Here is a 14,800-nt window from a genome sequence, read left to right on the forward strand (position 1 = left end):
GATGGGTATTAATCCCTCTATTTTTCTTAAAATCTTGCCATATGTGTTTATGGCAAGACTCATATCATTTCTGTGTATTTCTTTCAGGTGGTGGAAAACAATCAGTTGAAGGAGCGTTATTCTCTTCATTATCATTATTTTCTTTATTTCAGTTTCCAGACCGATATCAAGAATAGGAAAACCATTTAACTGAGAAATTATTGTATTAGTTGTATTTTCAGGAATGATGATGACAAGCTGATCTTCTAGTAACGCTTTGGAAATTTTCTCATCTGGTTGTCAAATTTGGACATTTCCATCTAATTGTGAATACTTTTGTGTACTTGTAAAATCATACAATATATATATATATATTGGTTGGAATATGGGGAGATGATGCTTGCTTAGTATGAAGACTGGTCTGATATTTTCGGTAATATCCTGTGGTTAAATGAAGCCATGTTTCATGTTGGGTGGTTTGTTAACCAGCACAGTTGTTATTATTGGGCAACAGAAGATCCAAGGGTGGTTGTTGAAAACAATTTATATATAACCAACATTGTTCAAAACTTACAGTGTGGTGCAGCATGACATCCACAAAAGTTGTTGGTCCATATCTCATTCAGGACACACAATAAATGCAGAATGATACCTTGATATGCTTGAAGATTATGTTCACAGTATTGCAGCCACATGGGACAATTACAATGACCTAACCTTTATGCAAGATGGGGCTCTGCCTCACTTCGCAATCCTGTCTGTGCGTGGCTTGACACCCATTTTCCAGGACACTGGTTGGGACATTGTGGCATTAATACAAAGTTAAACAAATACTGTTTTGTATTATTTTTACATATTAAAATGGAATCTTTTTTCTGATTTTGTCCATGGCAGTTGAAAAACTTGAAGAATGAAATATTTTGAATTTTTGTATCAAAAATATATTTTACCTAAAACATAGTGCAACTGTTTTGAACCTTAACATGCCTTCTATAACCATATGCTTTGTATGATAATACTATATATGAACACTGAAAGTATGAACATTCATGGCAGATTTTTATTCAAACTACTATATTTACCTTTATTAATTTTAGTCAAGTAGAAAATATAAAAATATTACTATTTTGTGTGTTTTTAGATGTAAATAGAGGTACAACATTCAATCAAGATGAAAAAGGTTCAATCAAACAGACAGCTACCACTGAATGACAACCAAGATGTTCATAAAACATGAGGAAAAAAGAGGAATGTAGAAAACTAGAAAATGGTAAAAAACAAACAATGAAGTTATTATGGATAAGCTTACATCAATAGAAGTGGAAAAGAAAAACCAGGAAAAGATATTTAATAATATTCTGGGTAACTGTAAATGGAAATGTATATCTTCATTTCTCTTAATGAAAAGAGAATACAATTTGGCTTCAAAATAAGAAGTGAAACATTTACATTTACTGTCTCACTGAGAATGGTGAAGTCAAACAGCGATGTTTCAGGGATTTATCTGAGAAATGTAAATCCTTGAAATACTTTTTGCCTGCTTGGAATAAAACTACACAAAACATTTTTCTTAGACACATTTTATGAAAAATGATAGGTCTATTATATAAATGCATACAAAAATAAAAAGCTGGGGCTGTTATTGATGGAAATTGCAAACTACCTTCAAGTAATAAAATTGATACTTCTGAAGTTAAAAGGTGTATCAAGTATTTCCAGTTCATAAAATTCATTGTACTCTATCAACTATTTTTTTTTTTTATCTCCAGGATCACTATTAGGCATTGCTTCAGAGGATGAGATGAATGATAATTTTGTATTGTGTGAAAATGCCATGCCTGAACAGGATTCAAACATGGGACTTCAAGTTGAAAGGCCGAGACGCTACCACTTGTGCCACAGAGGCCAGCTCTATCAACTATCCTAACAGATTTTATATTAATCTGGACCTCAGTATACACAAAATATGCCAGATCTATCAAGGGAATGCTCCATAATTAATAAGCTGGTCAATCAAAGAAAAGATATATTACTACTTTTTCTTTTACTAAATTTAACCTTCGATTTCAAACATCAATTAAAAGACATATCTCAGTTGTATAATGTAGAAGTAAAGCAGATACTATAAAAAAATCATTATTATTTGGTATACAAACTCAGACAGGAAAACAAACAATGATTTCATATAAAATATTATGGTTAGAAATAAAAAAGTACCTACATGCATTACTGGGAATTATTCTTTTTTTTTTTTTTGTAAAAAAGAAGCCTTCAAATCATTTCATTAAATTTCATAATGTATTATGTTTATATCATGCCATCCATCTACTTCTATTTTGTTTATGTATTGTGTAAGTTGTATGCAAATGTTTAACCGCTTAATCTTCAGTGAAGAAAACATGTGTCAGAATTTTTTAACACACTGCAAAAAATGACTTGTCAAAGTTTTTTTTATGTAACATTATTTGTAATAATAATCTAAACATTTATAAAGTAAATTAATAAATAAAATATTACTAATCTAATTAATACATTCTTTATAGCACTGTTAGTAAAATCCTACATACTCATAAACATATGATCACTGATGTTCATTGACTGACTTCTGAACACCTCCTTTATACAGGCCTAATTTAAATTTTGTTGTTTTTTTTATTTCTTATTGGTAATTGCTACTGGTAATCATTGTGAAATAATTTATTTAAAGCTGTAGTTTTTTCAAACCTACAAAAACAAGTAATAGAAATTTATAATAAAAAAAAATGTTATCTGTAAAATTTACTTTTACTCTAAAAAATGTTTTTGTTTATATTATATATACTAAATTGTTTTAGTCTGGAATCAATAAATTTTTAAGGTGCTATAACTTGTAATTATATAAATAATTTTGTTTAAATTTTTAACTATATATTTTTTCTTTTTCAGTCTGTGATGAAGATTTTGTGGCTGCAAACATTTTCATGTTCTTTAGTGCTGGATATGATTCATCAGCAAAGGTATGCACATTCTGTCTGTTTGAACTAGCTGCAAATGAAACAATACAGAATAAGGCAAGAGAAGAAGTTATTGATGTTCTTAAAATGTATGATGGTAACTTAACATTAGATGCCATACAAAAAATGACTTATTTAGAACAAGTTGTAGCTGGTAAGAAAAATGTTTACTAAGTGATAAATAAAATTCAGTAATTATTATATTCTTAATATATCTTTCTATTACTATTACTATTTCTATTATACTATTATTAAGAAAAAGTACCCATTAGTAGAACTTGATACCACATTATTAGAACTATAGATAGGAATTTTTCACATTTATATTTTTACAGTATTCTAAAAAAATAATTTAGAAGTCACTGCACAAGCTGTCAAACAACTAGACACAGTATGAATGAAATAATTTTTAAGCTGCATACTTTTCCTTGTCTTTTCTGAGTGAGCTTGAGCATTCAAAGAGTTGTTATATCCTGTGCCATTATTGATGTTTTTCATTGAAGTCATCATCTTACAAAACATAGTGGTTTGTTAATTTTCTGCTATTAAATTTAGAAAAATTATAATTTTACTTTTAATATTAATATTATTTTCTTTTGAATTTAATATTATTTTCCATTGTGATAAAATTTATGTCTAGATATAAAAAATTGATCAATGTGCAGAAAAGATTTAAAATAATCAAAACTTACTATCAGCTACATATCTTGTAATAAAACATCATGCAATCAACTAAGTAGATATTATCACAGATTAAGAAGAGAGTAGATGTTAAGAATTAACATGTTAGGTTAAGAATTAATGTTATACTTTTTGGGTGTTAGGAAGAAATACTGCTAATTTTAGATGACCATTGTTGCTAGCTCTTTTTTGTTATTGAACACTTATGGATTATGTGTTATAGATGATTAATTACGAGGCTGGCCAACTGCAAACCTGCATTTATAGTGGTCCATATGTTATTTGTGCTTAACAAAAAGCAAGATCTTTTGTAATGTTATAATCTATATGTTAATATAGATTATCATTACAATTTTTCATGTTTTAAGATGTATATTAGTAGACTGTGTTGCATGAATATTGTACTGGCTAATAGCACCTTCCAGGAGTCACACAACACAAGAAGACAGCATCGTTCCTGTTTAATTAGAACCAAAGAGCTAAATAAATAAGACTTAGTATTCTTACTTTATCGACCAGACAAAATATATGGTATATTGTAAGAAAATTCCTGAATTTCAGAAAAAAATAGTATACTTACCATCTCTATGCTTACAAGAAAATTAGGTAAAATAGTTTGATTCCTGTTGTGACAGTTGGCTTAAATCAACTGATTACAAAAATAATATCCAAAATTAAAAGGAAAAATAAAATATATCAATATTTAAGAATTATTTAATATTTAATGTACTATTTAATATTTAATTTACTACACCTACTTATAAAGCATTTAAAAACATGGGTAATATGTAGCTAAATATTAATGTAGAATAATTGCTCTAATAATTTTTAAAATGAAAATCATTTGACAGAATAATTTTCAAAAGTGAAAATTGTTTAATAGAACAAAATTTAACTATTTTACTTAATTTGAGGCTTTTTTCATAATACAGTAACTAATTAAAATAAAAATATTTAGTAAAATAAATATCTGCTTCAAAAACTTATCTCCACTTATGTATAATATAATTTTGTAGAAAATTGAAAAGTAAATTTAAAAAAGATTAAATAATTATAATAATTTATTTTTGAACAGAAATCTGTAGGAAAAAATTTTATACTGTTATAATGTATAACTAAGTATAATTGTAAATATCTAAGTCATATTGACTTAGCAAAAAAAAAGTCTTAGACTTAGTTATATCTAAGTCATACAATCTTGCTCTATTTATCTAATCTGAAATTTTGTTTAGCAATACAAATAATAAAATAAAAAGAAAGTTGAAGAAATTATAAATAATTAAATTTTATGAATTTGAAGCTACTTTTTAAAATTCATTTTATCTAGGATTAAATTAAATATTATATAGATTTTAACAACAAATTTGATTTACTAATAAATTACTGAATCAAACCCCTTCTTAAAATATCTATTTTTAAAAACTCTGATTCCAGTAGCAACTAATGAAAAAAAAAATTAAAGACAATCAAATAATGGCCAACACAATTTTTTGTAATGTTTATCCTTGTTGCCAGATTGAACTTACCTTGACACTGATTGAAATATGACTCGGATATTTATTAACTTAAATACCCCTAAACTATTTTTTCATAAATTGAGTGAAGATAATAAATAATAATTTGATATAGAAGTATTATTGCAGATAAAAGTTGCATGTCCTTCAACTGCAGTCAAGGCTATAATTTTCATAATAAATTGCAAATGGAATAATAAGCATTTTCAGTGATGTCCAGTAAAAATTCTATATCATTAAGAGAATCATTCATTTTAAATAACTTTTTTTTAATATCATTAACTATTTTGTGTTATTAATTGTTTTTCAGAGACCAACAGGAAATATCCAATATTAAGTGTTATATTTCGTAAATGTGATAAACGTTACCAGATGCCAGATGGTGGGATCATAGAATCTGGTGTACCTATAATAATTCCATCTTCTGCAATACATTTTGATCCAAATTATTATCCAAATCCTGATAAATTTGATCCTGAAAGATTTAATGAAGAGAATAAACAAAACATTCATCCATCAACATATCTTCCTTTTGGTATGGGTCCTAGGATTTGTGTAGGTACGTGATTCAATATTTATAGTCATTTTTTAACATTATAAAAATTTCCCCTGCTGAGTTAAGCAGCATTGCTTCACAGTAGAAAGAAGTAAATTAATCTGCTGCTTACACTATCTGTTAGATTTTTTTTACAGTGGTGATGCATATAAAGCACAATTGAGATACAAGAGTTATCATTTAGAGTTGGTGTTTTGATATGATGTCAACTAAACAGTTAGTTCCTGTGGTGAAAGAGCAATGGTATCATTTGTAGGGCTGAATACCATCTGCATTTTGGCTGGCTTTGTCAGTTGTATGCAACAAAATATTTTGTCTAATAAAGAAGGCAAGAGAAATCACTTTACCATTTTACTTTCCTCAATAAGCTTAGAATAATTGTTATTCTTGAGAATGACTGTAATTTTCAGGAATGATGTTAACTGTCAGGTCATCTATGACCAATTATGGTCTTGGCATTTAACATTCACATATAAAAATATTGACTTAAAAATTTAATTTGCTAATTTCTGCCTTTCACATTTTATATTTGTTTGAAACTCCTTTTTGGTTTAGCAGTGTAAAGGCTTGTTAACAAACTATAATTTTATGACTTCTTCTTTATTACTTTTATGACTTTTTCTATCGCATTGACAAGTGGGGTATTCTGGCTATCCCAGGTTGATTTCTTCCCTATAATAATTTTATCTGAAGAGGTACATACTTGTGATTTCATGACTTTGTCCTAAAATGATTGAAATTGTATTCACATTCATAACTGACCCAGTTTTTTGTTTTTATAGTTATTATTGACGTGATATATTGCTGGGTTGTGAGACTACTCACATACCAACATTTTATACCACTTGGTATGAAATGACATCTTCTTATTTGTCAATAATGAAGGTTTTACAAAATATTTCTCTCATTAATCTTTATTATTTAATTTTTCCACTGGTTGGTACCCTGCATTTCAAAAAAAGAAATTCCAAAGGAATTTTTACCCAACAGAAAGAAGTTCATTCTTCAATGTTTGGTTTCACAAATACCTTGACTGTAGTTTCCTATGTTCCAAAAAGGAGCAAGTTGGTAATCTTATTCTCTACTCAATACCATGAGAGGCAAGTGACTGGTAAAAAAATGAATACAAACCTGAAATAATACTCCATTACAACAAAACTAAAGGTGCCATAGATAATGGAGACAAAATGACAATACAGCTGTGTTAGAGGAACCAGGTGGTGGCCACTAAGACTTTTCATGGAGATGGGTAGATGTTGCAGCACTGAATGCATTTATTCTGTACACACAAAGATTTACTGAATGGCAGGAGAATAATCGGAGCTGATGGAAACTCTTCATGACTAAGCTGGCATTTGGACTCAGCAAAGGCAACATGTAGGAAAGAGCTAGAAATATCAACGGTCTTATAAGGATGTAAAATGTGCACTGAAAACATGTGATATTCAAATTCCGACAGCAATGATCCAACCCCAGAGTTCTAAGTTACCAACACCACAGCGATGTCAGGCTTGCAAGAGGAACGAAGCAAAAAACCTTTTTGCAATAAACACAGAAAAGAAACTGTTATTGTGAAGTGCATGTTGTGCAAAAATGTACCTGAATGAACACTTCAAAAATGATATTTGTTATTTTGAGGCCAAGTACTAGTTTACTGCAATGACAGCCAAAATGTAAACATTATTAATTTTACAGGTGTTCAATATTGAATTTTTCTTGTAAACTATATAAAATTTATTGTACTTTGCATCTATGTTCAGTTTAAATACTTTTATAATTTGAAAAAACTGTATTTCAATACTAAGTAAAGCTATTTATTGAAAATAATAGAATCCAAAAACAAATATTACGCTAAATCACAAAATTGTATTGGGGTAGTCAAAATACCCCGCTTGGTAAAATAAAGGTTTTTGAAAAGCTTGGCAACGGGAGGGTTATTTATTTTAGTCTTGTAATATAGAATTATTTTCTTATCAAGTTCATTAAAATATAAAAATTTACGCACAACACTAAATATACAGATTCACATTTTTCTTATAACTTGGAAATGGATCATATATTAAATAAGGAAACTAGGAAAGTGATGAGGAAAGTATGGGTTTATCTATCATATCGATGAAATGATAGACCTACCTGATAACAAAAGATAGTACTTTTATGTTTAGTATAACTATAATTTTGTAAAACCTGAAACAATATTTTTTTAAAAAAAGAACATACTATATGATTTTTATAAAATTTTAATCATTTATTTTTATGTAGAATGAACATCTTTGTCCGTAATTTTTAGTATTTCAGTAACTCTTCCGCAGGCAATTTTTACAAATTGTTGAATGAATTATCAATTTTTTCAATTTACAGTAGTTCAAATTACTGCCAATAATATGAAATGTATGTAATATGGTATTGTAACAGTGGAGGAGCATCTTGTTGATTTGTTGTTGAGTTCATAGAACAACTATCAATTAAACAAATTTGAAGATAGTTTGATATGTAAGGAAAATGAAAATTAAATCAACAATTATTTAAATTGAGTTATAGTAAATTTCAATATAACATTCTTACAGAGCAATTAGTCCAATGATAATGTTCAAGGATCAATATATCATTTTTATGGAATGATTTATCCAACTCTTCAAAGTAATCAGTTTTCATCAGAAAATTTCTTTCCTGTGAGCTATTTCTTTAATTTTAGAAGTTGATGTAAATCACAGGGAGCCAGCCCTAGCACATTTAAACTTAACAATCCACGTGTAAATGGTTTTAAATGACTGTACAGACATGCCAAGAACTGTATCTAACTTGACTTTTATTTGGGTATCAAAAAATAAAATAGTATGGCTATATGAACTTTCTTTTTCCCATTTTACCAGAATCATTGATAGCATCTTCTTAGGCAAACTATCAAAACAAAATAAGTAACAAACTCAATCAATATTAAAATTTGAACATTACAACAATGGAGTGTTGTTAAATAGTACTATTATCAGTCAGTCATTTACCTTATTTATCAAACTGGATTTGCATTAAATAAAATTTATGTGATAGAATTACTGTAACAATTGTACTGATTTTTATTACCATTTCTTCATCTGATTTTCAGTCACTTGAAACAATTTTTTTTTCTTATAACTTGATAATTTTCACAGAAATTATTTGAACAGTAATCAAAAGGTTTCAAGTACTCCTTATGGTTGTACCAAATAGCATTAATGTAGGATAATTAAATTCCCATTCTGGGATATTAAAAATATTTTTCTATTTTAACTATAAAAATAAGTTTCTAGAACTTTATTCAGTTGTAGAAACAACTTTTTTTTATAATTACGATTGTAACATTTAAAGCCTGGATTTATGCACCAAAGAAATTATTATGGTTTTGTTAAAATGTTTAAGTAGGAAATTTATTTCTGAACATGTTTTTATGAACTACAAACAATTGTTATAAAGTTACTAATTTTTTATATTTATAATAAAAATACAAAATTTCAAAAGTGAATCAAAATTTTTTTTATAGCGCAGTTAATAAAATATTAATTAATTTATTATTGTATGGAATAATAAATCTTTTATATTACATTCTTAATATAAATATATATATATATATATATATATATATATATATATATTTAATATAATACCTAGTTATTTCTTTTAAAAATTAGTCTTTATTGAAATAAAAAATCAAAAATCACCGATTTACCATATCAAATATTTAAAAAATATAGTAAGAAAGCAGTTTTCTTAATTAAACTTTCTCAATAAATGCTTATAATACAAATTGATTAACTTATTTAATAAAATTTAATTTGTAGAAATTACTTCGGCAAGCTTTTTACAAATACATTTATCTTTTTTTGTTTCAGCATGGCAGTTTGCAGTTATTGAAATAAAGGTTATTGTTGCAAGAATATTGTCACAGTACAAAATAAGTTTACATCAATCTAATAACGAATATCCATTAAAACTGCAACCTAAAGCATTTTTATTAACTTCACAGAATGACATCCATATAAATGCTAAAAAGAATGAAGAAACTGTGGAATAGATTTTAATTAAATAATCTATTAATTATTACTATCATTTTAATCTCTCACTTTTATTTATTAAATCACTTTTAACTAATTTGTTTATTGCTATTTCTTAAATCATTCATTTGGTCGATAAGCATTTGTTGTTATTTAGTCAAAGGGTGCACTAATTTTGTTTTTTGTAATTTTGCCAAGCTGATTTTTATCAGCCTTTTCTAACAGTATGTCTAGAATGTAGAAGAATATACAGAGTGTTTAAAAAATGGTGGGCTGGCTATACTTTTTCGGATTCTGCTTGTAAAATTAAACAAAAAATTTCCTTAGAAAAAATTGAGATTTCTCCTTCGTTCGCTATTTTGTTATTTTTATATACAAATTTATATCTCAAGTTCGGATAGACGAATCACATTAATGTGGTAAGCGTCTTGGTAATAAAGTTTTAAAATTAGAAAAAAATCAGGAATTAAATACCTTCGCAAATTACAAAATGGAGGCCATGTTTATTTTTCAATCCGTAAAGTGATACATAAGTTGTATTTCGAACGTAAAGTGGTGAACGTGAAAACAAACACAAAATTACATCAATTTTCTGCCATAACTCGTCTATTTGTTAACCAAATAAAAGGTTTAATATTTTAGCAAATAAAATAAATTTTGATAAAACTAATATTTCTGGAGATATAACGGATTGAAAAATAAATATGGCCGCCATTTTGTAATTTACGAAGGTATTAAGCCCTGACTTTTAGCTAATTTTAAAACTTTATCGCAGAGACGCTTACCAAATATTAATGTGATTCTTGCATCTAAACTTGAGATATAAATTTTTGTATAAAAATAACAAAATGGCGGACAGTGGTAGAACGAAGGAGAAATCGCCATTTTTCCTAAGGATATTTTTTGTTTAGTTTTACAGTTACAATCCGAAAAAGTATAGCCAGTCCACCATTTTAGAAACACTCTGTATATCTTACATATGCACACGTACTCCATTGCCTTATATTTAGTAGATGTTACAATATTTATTTATTTCCTTTCATTACTATAAGTATTGCTCGATTATGGCTGCTTATAAAATATGAATGCTATAGAATGCATTGCAATGACTGATAGTTACATTATTGATGTTCAAACTAGCATTCTGTCGAATATAAATATTTTTAATTTGAAAGTAATTTTATAGTCCAGCTTAAGGAAGAAAATCACAAAATGTAGTTTTGCAATGTTGAATACAACTTTATTTTAAATGTTTAAAGATGTTATTAAAAAGGAGTTTCAAGCCCTTATTGATTTTCATTTTTGATCATTGAAATCTGTTTACAAAGAATGTCCATATTGTAAAAAGAAAATAACTACTTCTATAAGGGGAGAGTTTCAAAAAATTCCTGAAATTTTCATTGGCTTTTATTTTTATTTTTTAGTAAGTTATCTAATGAGATAACTAAGATGATGATCTGTGGACTAACATAAATCATCCTGTGAATTTTGTTGATATTCATCCAGATGTTTTTGGATTATGTGAACTCAAGCAAACACAAATTATGCTAACAATTTCTCTGCCTGGAATAATCTTTGTTCTTTCAAGATTGTAAAATTTCAATTGATGCAAGTATATTTTTATTAAATATACTATATAATTTTGAATGTTGGCTACTATACTCACCTACATTATTTATTCATGAATGGTTTTTGCACCAAAACCATCTGCTACATTCCATTAATGATCTATAAATGTTAACTGTATTCCAATAACAATAACTGAATTTGATGTTTATTTCACTAATAAGTGCATGTAATTTACATCCAGAGGTGGAAACATAAGAGTTTCATTACAATTAACAGAAAGAAATGTTAGTATTAATTTCATGTGGCTCTGATGATCATATTATGGATGAAATTGAGCTACATCTAAGTTAATAAACAAATTTATTTTATGACAGGTTTTGTTATCAGTGATGTTATAAAAATTTTTTCTCCTTATTCTCGCATATTTTATTTATTAATTAATTTTGTTTTAGTTTCTATCATTTACTGTATCAATGTTTTTCTTGTTTAGATAAATCAACCAAACACACTAAAATTTTTATTATTTATTTTTAATAACATTATTTCAAACGTTTAGTCCAGCGGTATTTATCATGAAAATTTCTAGTTCATTCTTTTATTTCTCATTTCATAAATCATTTAAAATATTTATTTCATAAATATTATTATATAATAGTAATTTATAAAGACAATAATATTTATTTATTAGTTGAGTTTTCATGCAATCAACTTTTATTTTTTTTCAAAAACAGTGGGTGATACTGGGCATTCTTATTAAATATTTGATCTAAATCAAGGGGAAAGTAACACATCGGATAAAAAGACATTTTTTTAACAAGATAAGTTTCATAACTTTATTTTCCTTAGTTACTTAACAGAAAATTCTGGAAAGTTATCCAGTATTTCACAGAATGTTTAGATTTTTTTTCTATTATCAAAGTGCTAATTTTTGTTTTTTAGTAATTTCAAATTAAGTTTTTTAAACACTGTGATGATATTACTTGCTAAAATCTTGTATAACTCCTACGTCAAGAAGTTAACATAGCATGCGACTTAACTTTAAATCATGCTTGTTAAGGAAATAAGAACTGATCACACTAAATATCTACATTGATATCTCTGTTGCTAAGTTCTAGGCTAAAACAGTTCACTACAATGTTTGTACTGCATACATGAGTAACATAGATATATAATACTCTTTAATAATTTTTGTTATATATGACATTTCTGTTTCTTCTTGGCTTGTCCTTTGATTCCAGATTCATTTAATTTAAGTGAACCCAGAATAAATGACCCCTATGAAAATTTCAGTTTTAGCAATAAAACTAAAATTTAAAAAAAATCATATTTTATTACTTAATCCTAATATTTTTTATCTTACGAACCACACACAGACTTCAGTCAGTGTTATATACTGTTTGTGTACAAAATATAGCAAAAGATAAGTGTAATAAAAACCAAAATACTTCCGCAAATAGTCAAAAACGTAAACCAAGATGGGCGTCAAAAATCTATCACTGAGAAAAATAGACTAGCAAAATAATAAAAAAAAAAAAATAAATAAAAACAAGAAAACATTTAATACATAAAGTAATTTGTTTATTAAAGTATATGTAAAACATTCACTAACACGTAGGCGACTATAAGGAAACAATAAGTGTCACATGTGATCGGGTCAGGTTAAAAAGTGTGGAACTGATTAGTACCACGCGCACATTCAACTAAAAACTACTGTGACACTCATTAGTACCCTGTTTCTGTATTAAACTTAAAATGATTCGACAGAGAAGAGTACATAGAACATTTCTGCATGCGTGGGTCTTAAATAATTTATCAGATCATTTAGTACTGATCTATTACGAACACTGACAAGTTGGGTGTCATAACCTATAATTGAAGCTATTCTTGCTAACTTTGTAGTTAGTCTGATGGTGTTTTTTTGTTTTGATTTTTTTCAAAAAAGTTATATACTGAAATAGTTGTTTTTTAAATCAGTAAAGAACAAATCCTTCGTAGGCTAAACGACATTTGTGTTAGTGAAGATGGTATTTTTAGTGAAGAAATTCCATCTAACGTGATTGAAGAACAACAAAATAGGTTAGATAAAATGCAGCTCAGCAATTCTAACGGTAGCAGTACAGCTAGCATCTCTGACTATGCTTCCAGCTTGTCCAGTGAATTCAGGTATGAAAGTGTTTATGATTCAGATAGGGATCCACCATTTTACCGAGATTCATATTGTAAGTCTTCTAATACTACCCCTTTTTCTGATGAGGATGAATTACCAATTGATAGGCCTAATCAAAATAATCTACCAGATGACCTCATTGAAGCTAATACATGATCAACCTTGATTTAGGTGATCCACAGAATGAAGTAAATGTCCGTAATGGCCATCAATCTGTAGCCCAAAACAATCAGTCTGCAGATAATGATGACATGGTAACATAAAGGAACATGTTTACATAAAGGAAGTAAAGACTTTTATTTACTTATGTGAACCATTGAGCAATAAAATATTTAGAATAATTAACCAAAACCGACATATTGAACCAAGGCAGCATATTATTCGACACTGCTAATAATGAAAATATTCAGGAGACAAGTTACACTAAATACAAGATCTTGTAGACTTACTAGTGAAAAACTTTCGGAAATGGTACATTCCTATGTGTATTGATAGATCTATGGTAACATTTTTTGGTCATCCTATAATGTAATGATATAAAAAAAAATAAAATACCGATATGGTATAAAGATTTTCAAGTTGTAAGCAAAGGTTTCTTACACTGTTCAGTATAAAATATATGCAGGCAAATAAAAAACAATAATGTAGCAAGAAAGGTAGTTTTACAACTGATGGTACCATATTTAGATATTTAGATTTCGGTCTTTGTCTGTGTGTAGATAATCGGTATACTAGTGTAAAATTAGAACAAAAATTGCTGTTACATGTTACAAATGTAGTTGTTATCCTTTGTGCTAACAGAGACCCAAAAAAGGTCATATCAAAAAACTGAAAAAAGGGAACTGCAAAACAAAACGAGTCATCCTCAAATGAAAAGATAAGCGTGATCTCATGATCACAAAACACGATGCTAGTACATCAGTTGTTGAACAGCACGGAGGTAAAGTTGTGAAACTGAACATGGCCATTGATTACTGTGGCAGTTCTTTCATGACCAAAGCAATCAAATGTCTTCATATTCATATGCCATTAGGTGAATTGGTATTGCAAGATTGCCTTTGATCTCATTTTATCAGTTGCTATTACAAATGCTTTTTCAGTATTTCAAACAGTCACTGGTAATAAAATCTCCATTACTGATTTTAAGGAAAGTGTAATGAAGTTTTTGGTGTATAAGCCAGCTACTGTTCCTGCTATGGTCGAGAACAATCATGCTCTTATTCAAATAAAAAGGGTAGATGTTTTACTTGCTACTGAATTCAGTGGTTGAGATTGGATCCAAGTGACAGTAGTTAAATGCCTGAAGCCTGCCC

The 14,800-nt window shown here is 27.9% G+C and overlaps 1 protein-coding gene across 2 annotated transcripts in view; it reads left to right on the top strand.

The window, feature by feature from the left end:
- Positions 1-9,848, top strand: part of LOC142321810 (putative cytochrome P450 6a13) — a 34,456-nt gene extending 24,608 nt beyond the window's left edge. For both annotated transcript variants that reach the window (XM_075360216.1, XM_075360217.1), the window contains exons 2-4: positions 2,905-3,126; positions 5,478-5,726; positions 9,590-9,848. In XM_075360216.1, coding sequence (XP_075216331.1) covers positions 2,905-3,126; positions 5,478-5,726; positions 9,590-9,771 — 653 coding nt within the window. In that variant the 3' untranslated portion in view covers positions 9,772-9,848. The remainder of the gene's footprint in view (positions 1-2,904; positions 3,127-5,477; positions 5,727-9,589) is intronic.
- Positions 9,849-14,800: the final 4,952 nt, after the last annotated feature.

Source organism: Lycorma delicatula, chromosome 3 (assembly GCF_047948215.1).
Source record: "Lycorma delicatula isolate Av1 chromosome 3, ASM4794821v1, whole genome shotgun sequence".
Lineage (NCBI taxonomy): Eukaryota > Metazoa > Arthropoda > Insecta > Hemiptera > Fulgoridae > Lycorma > Lycorma delicatula.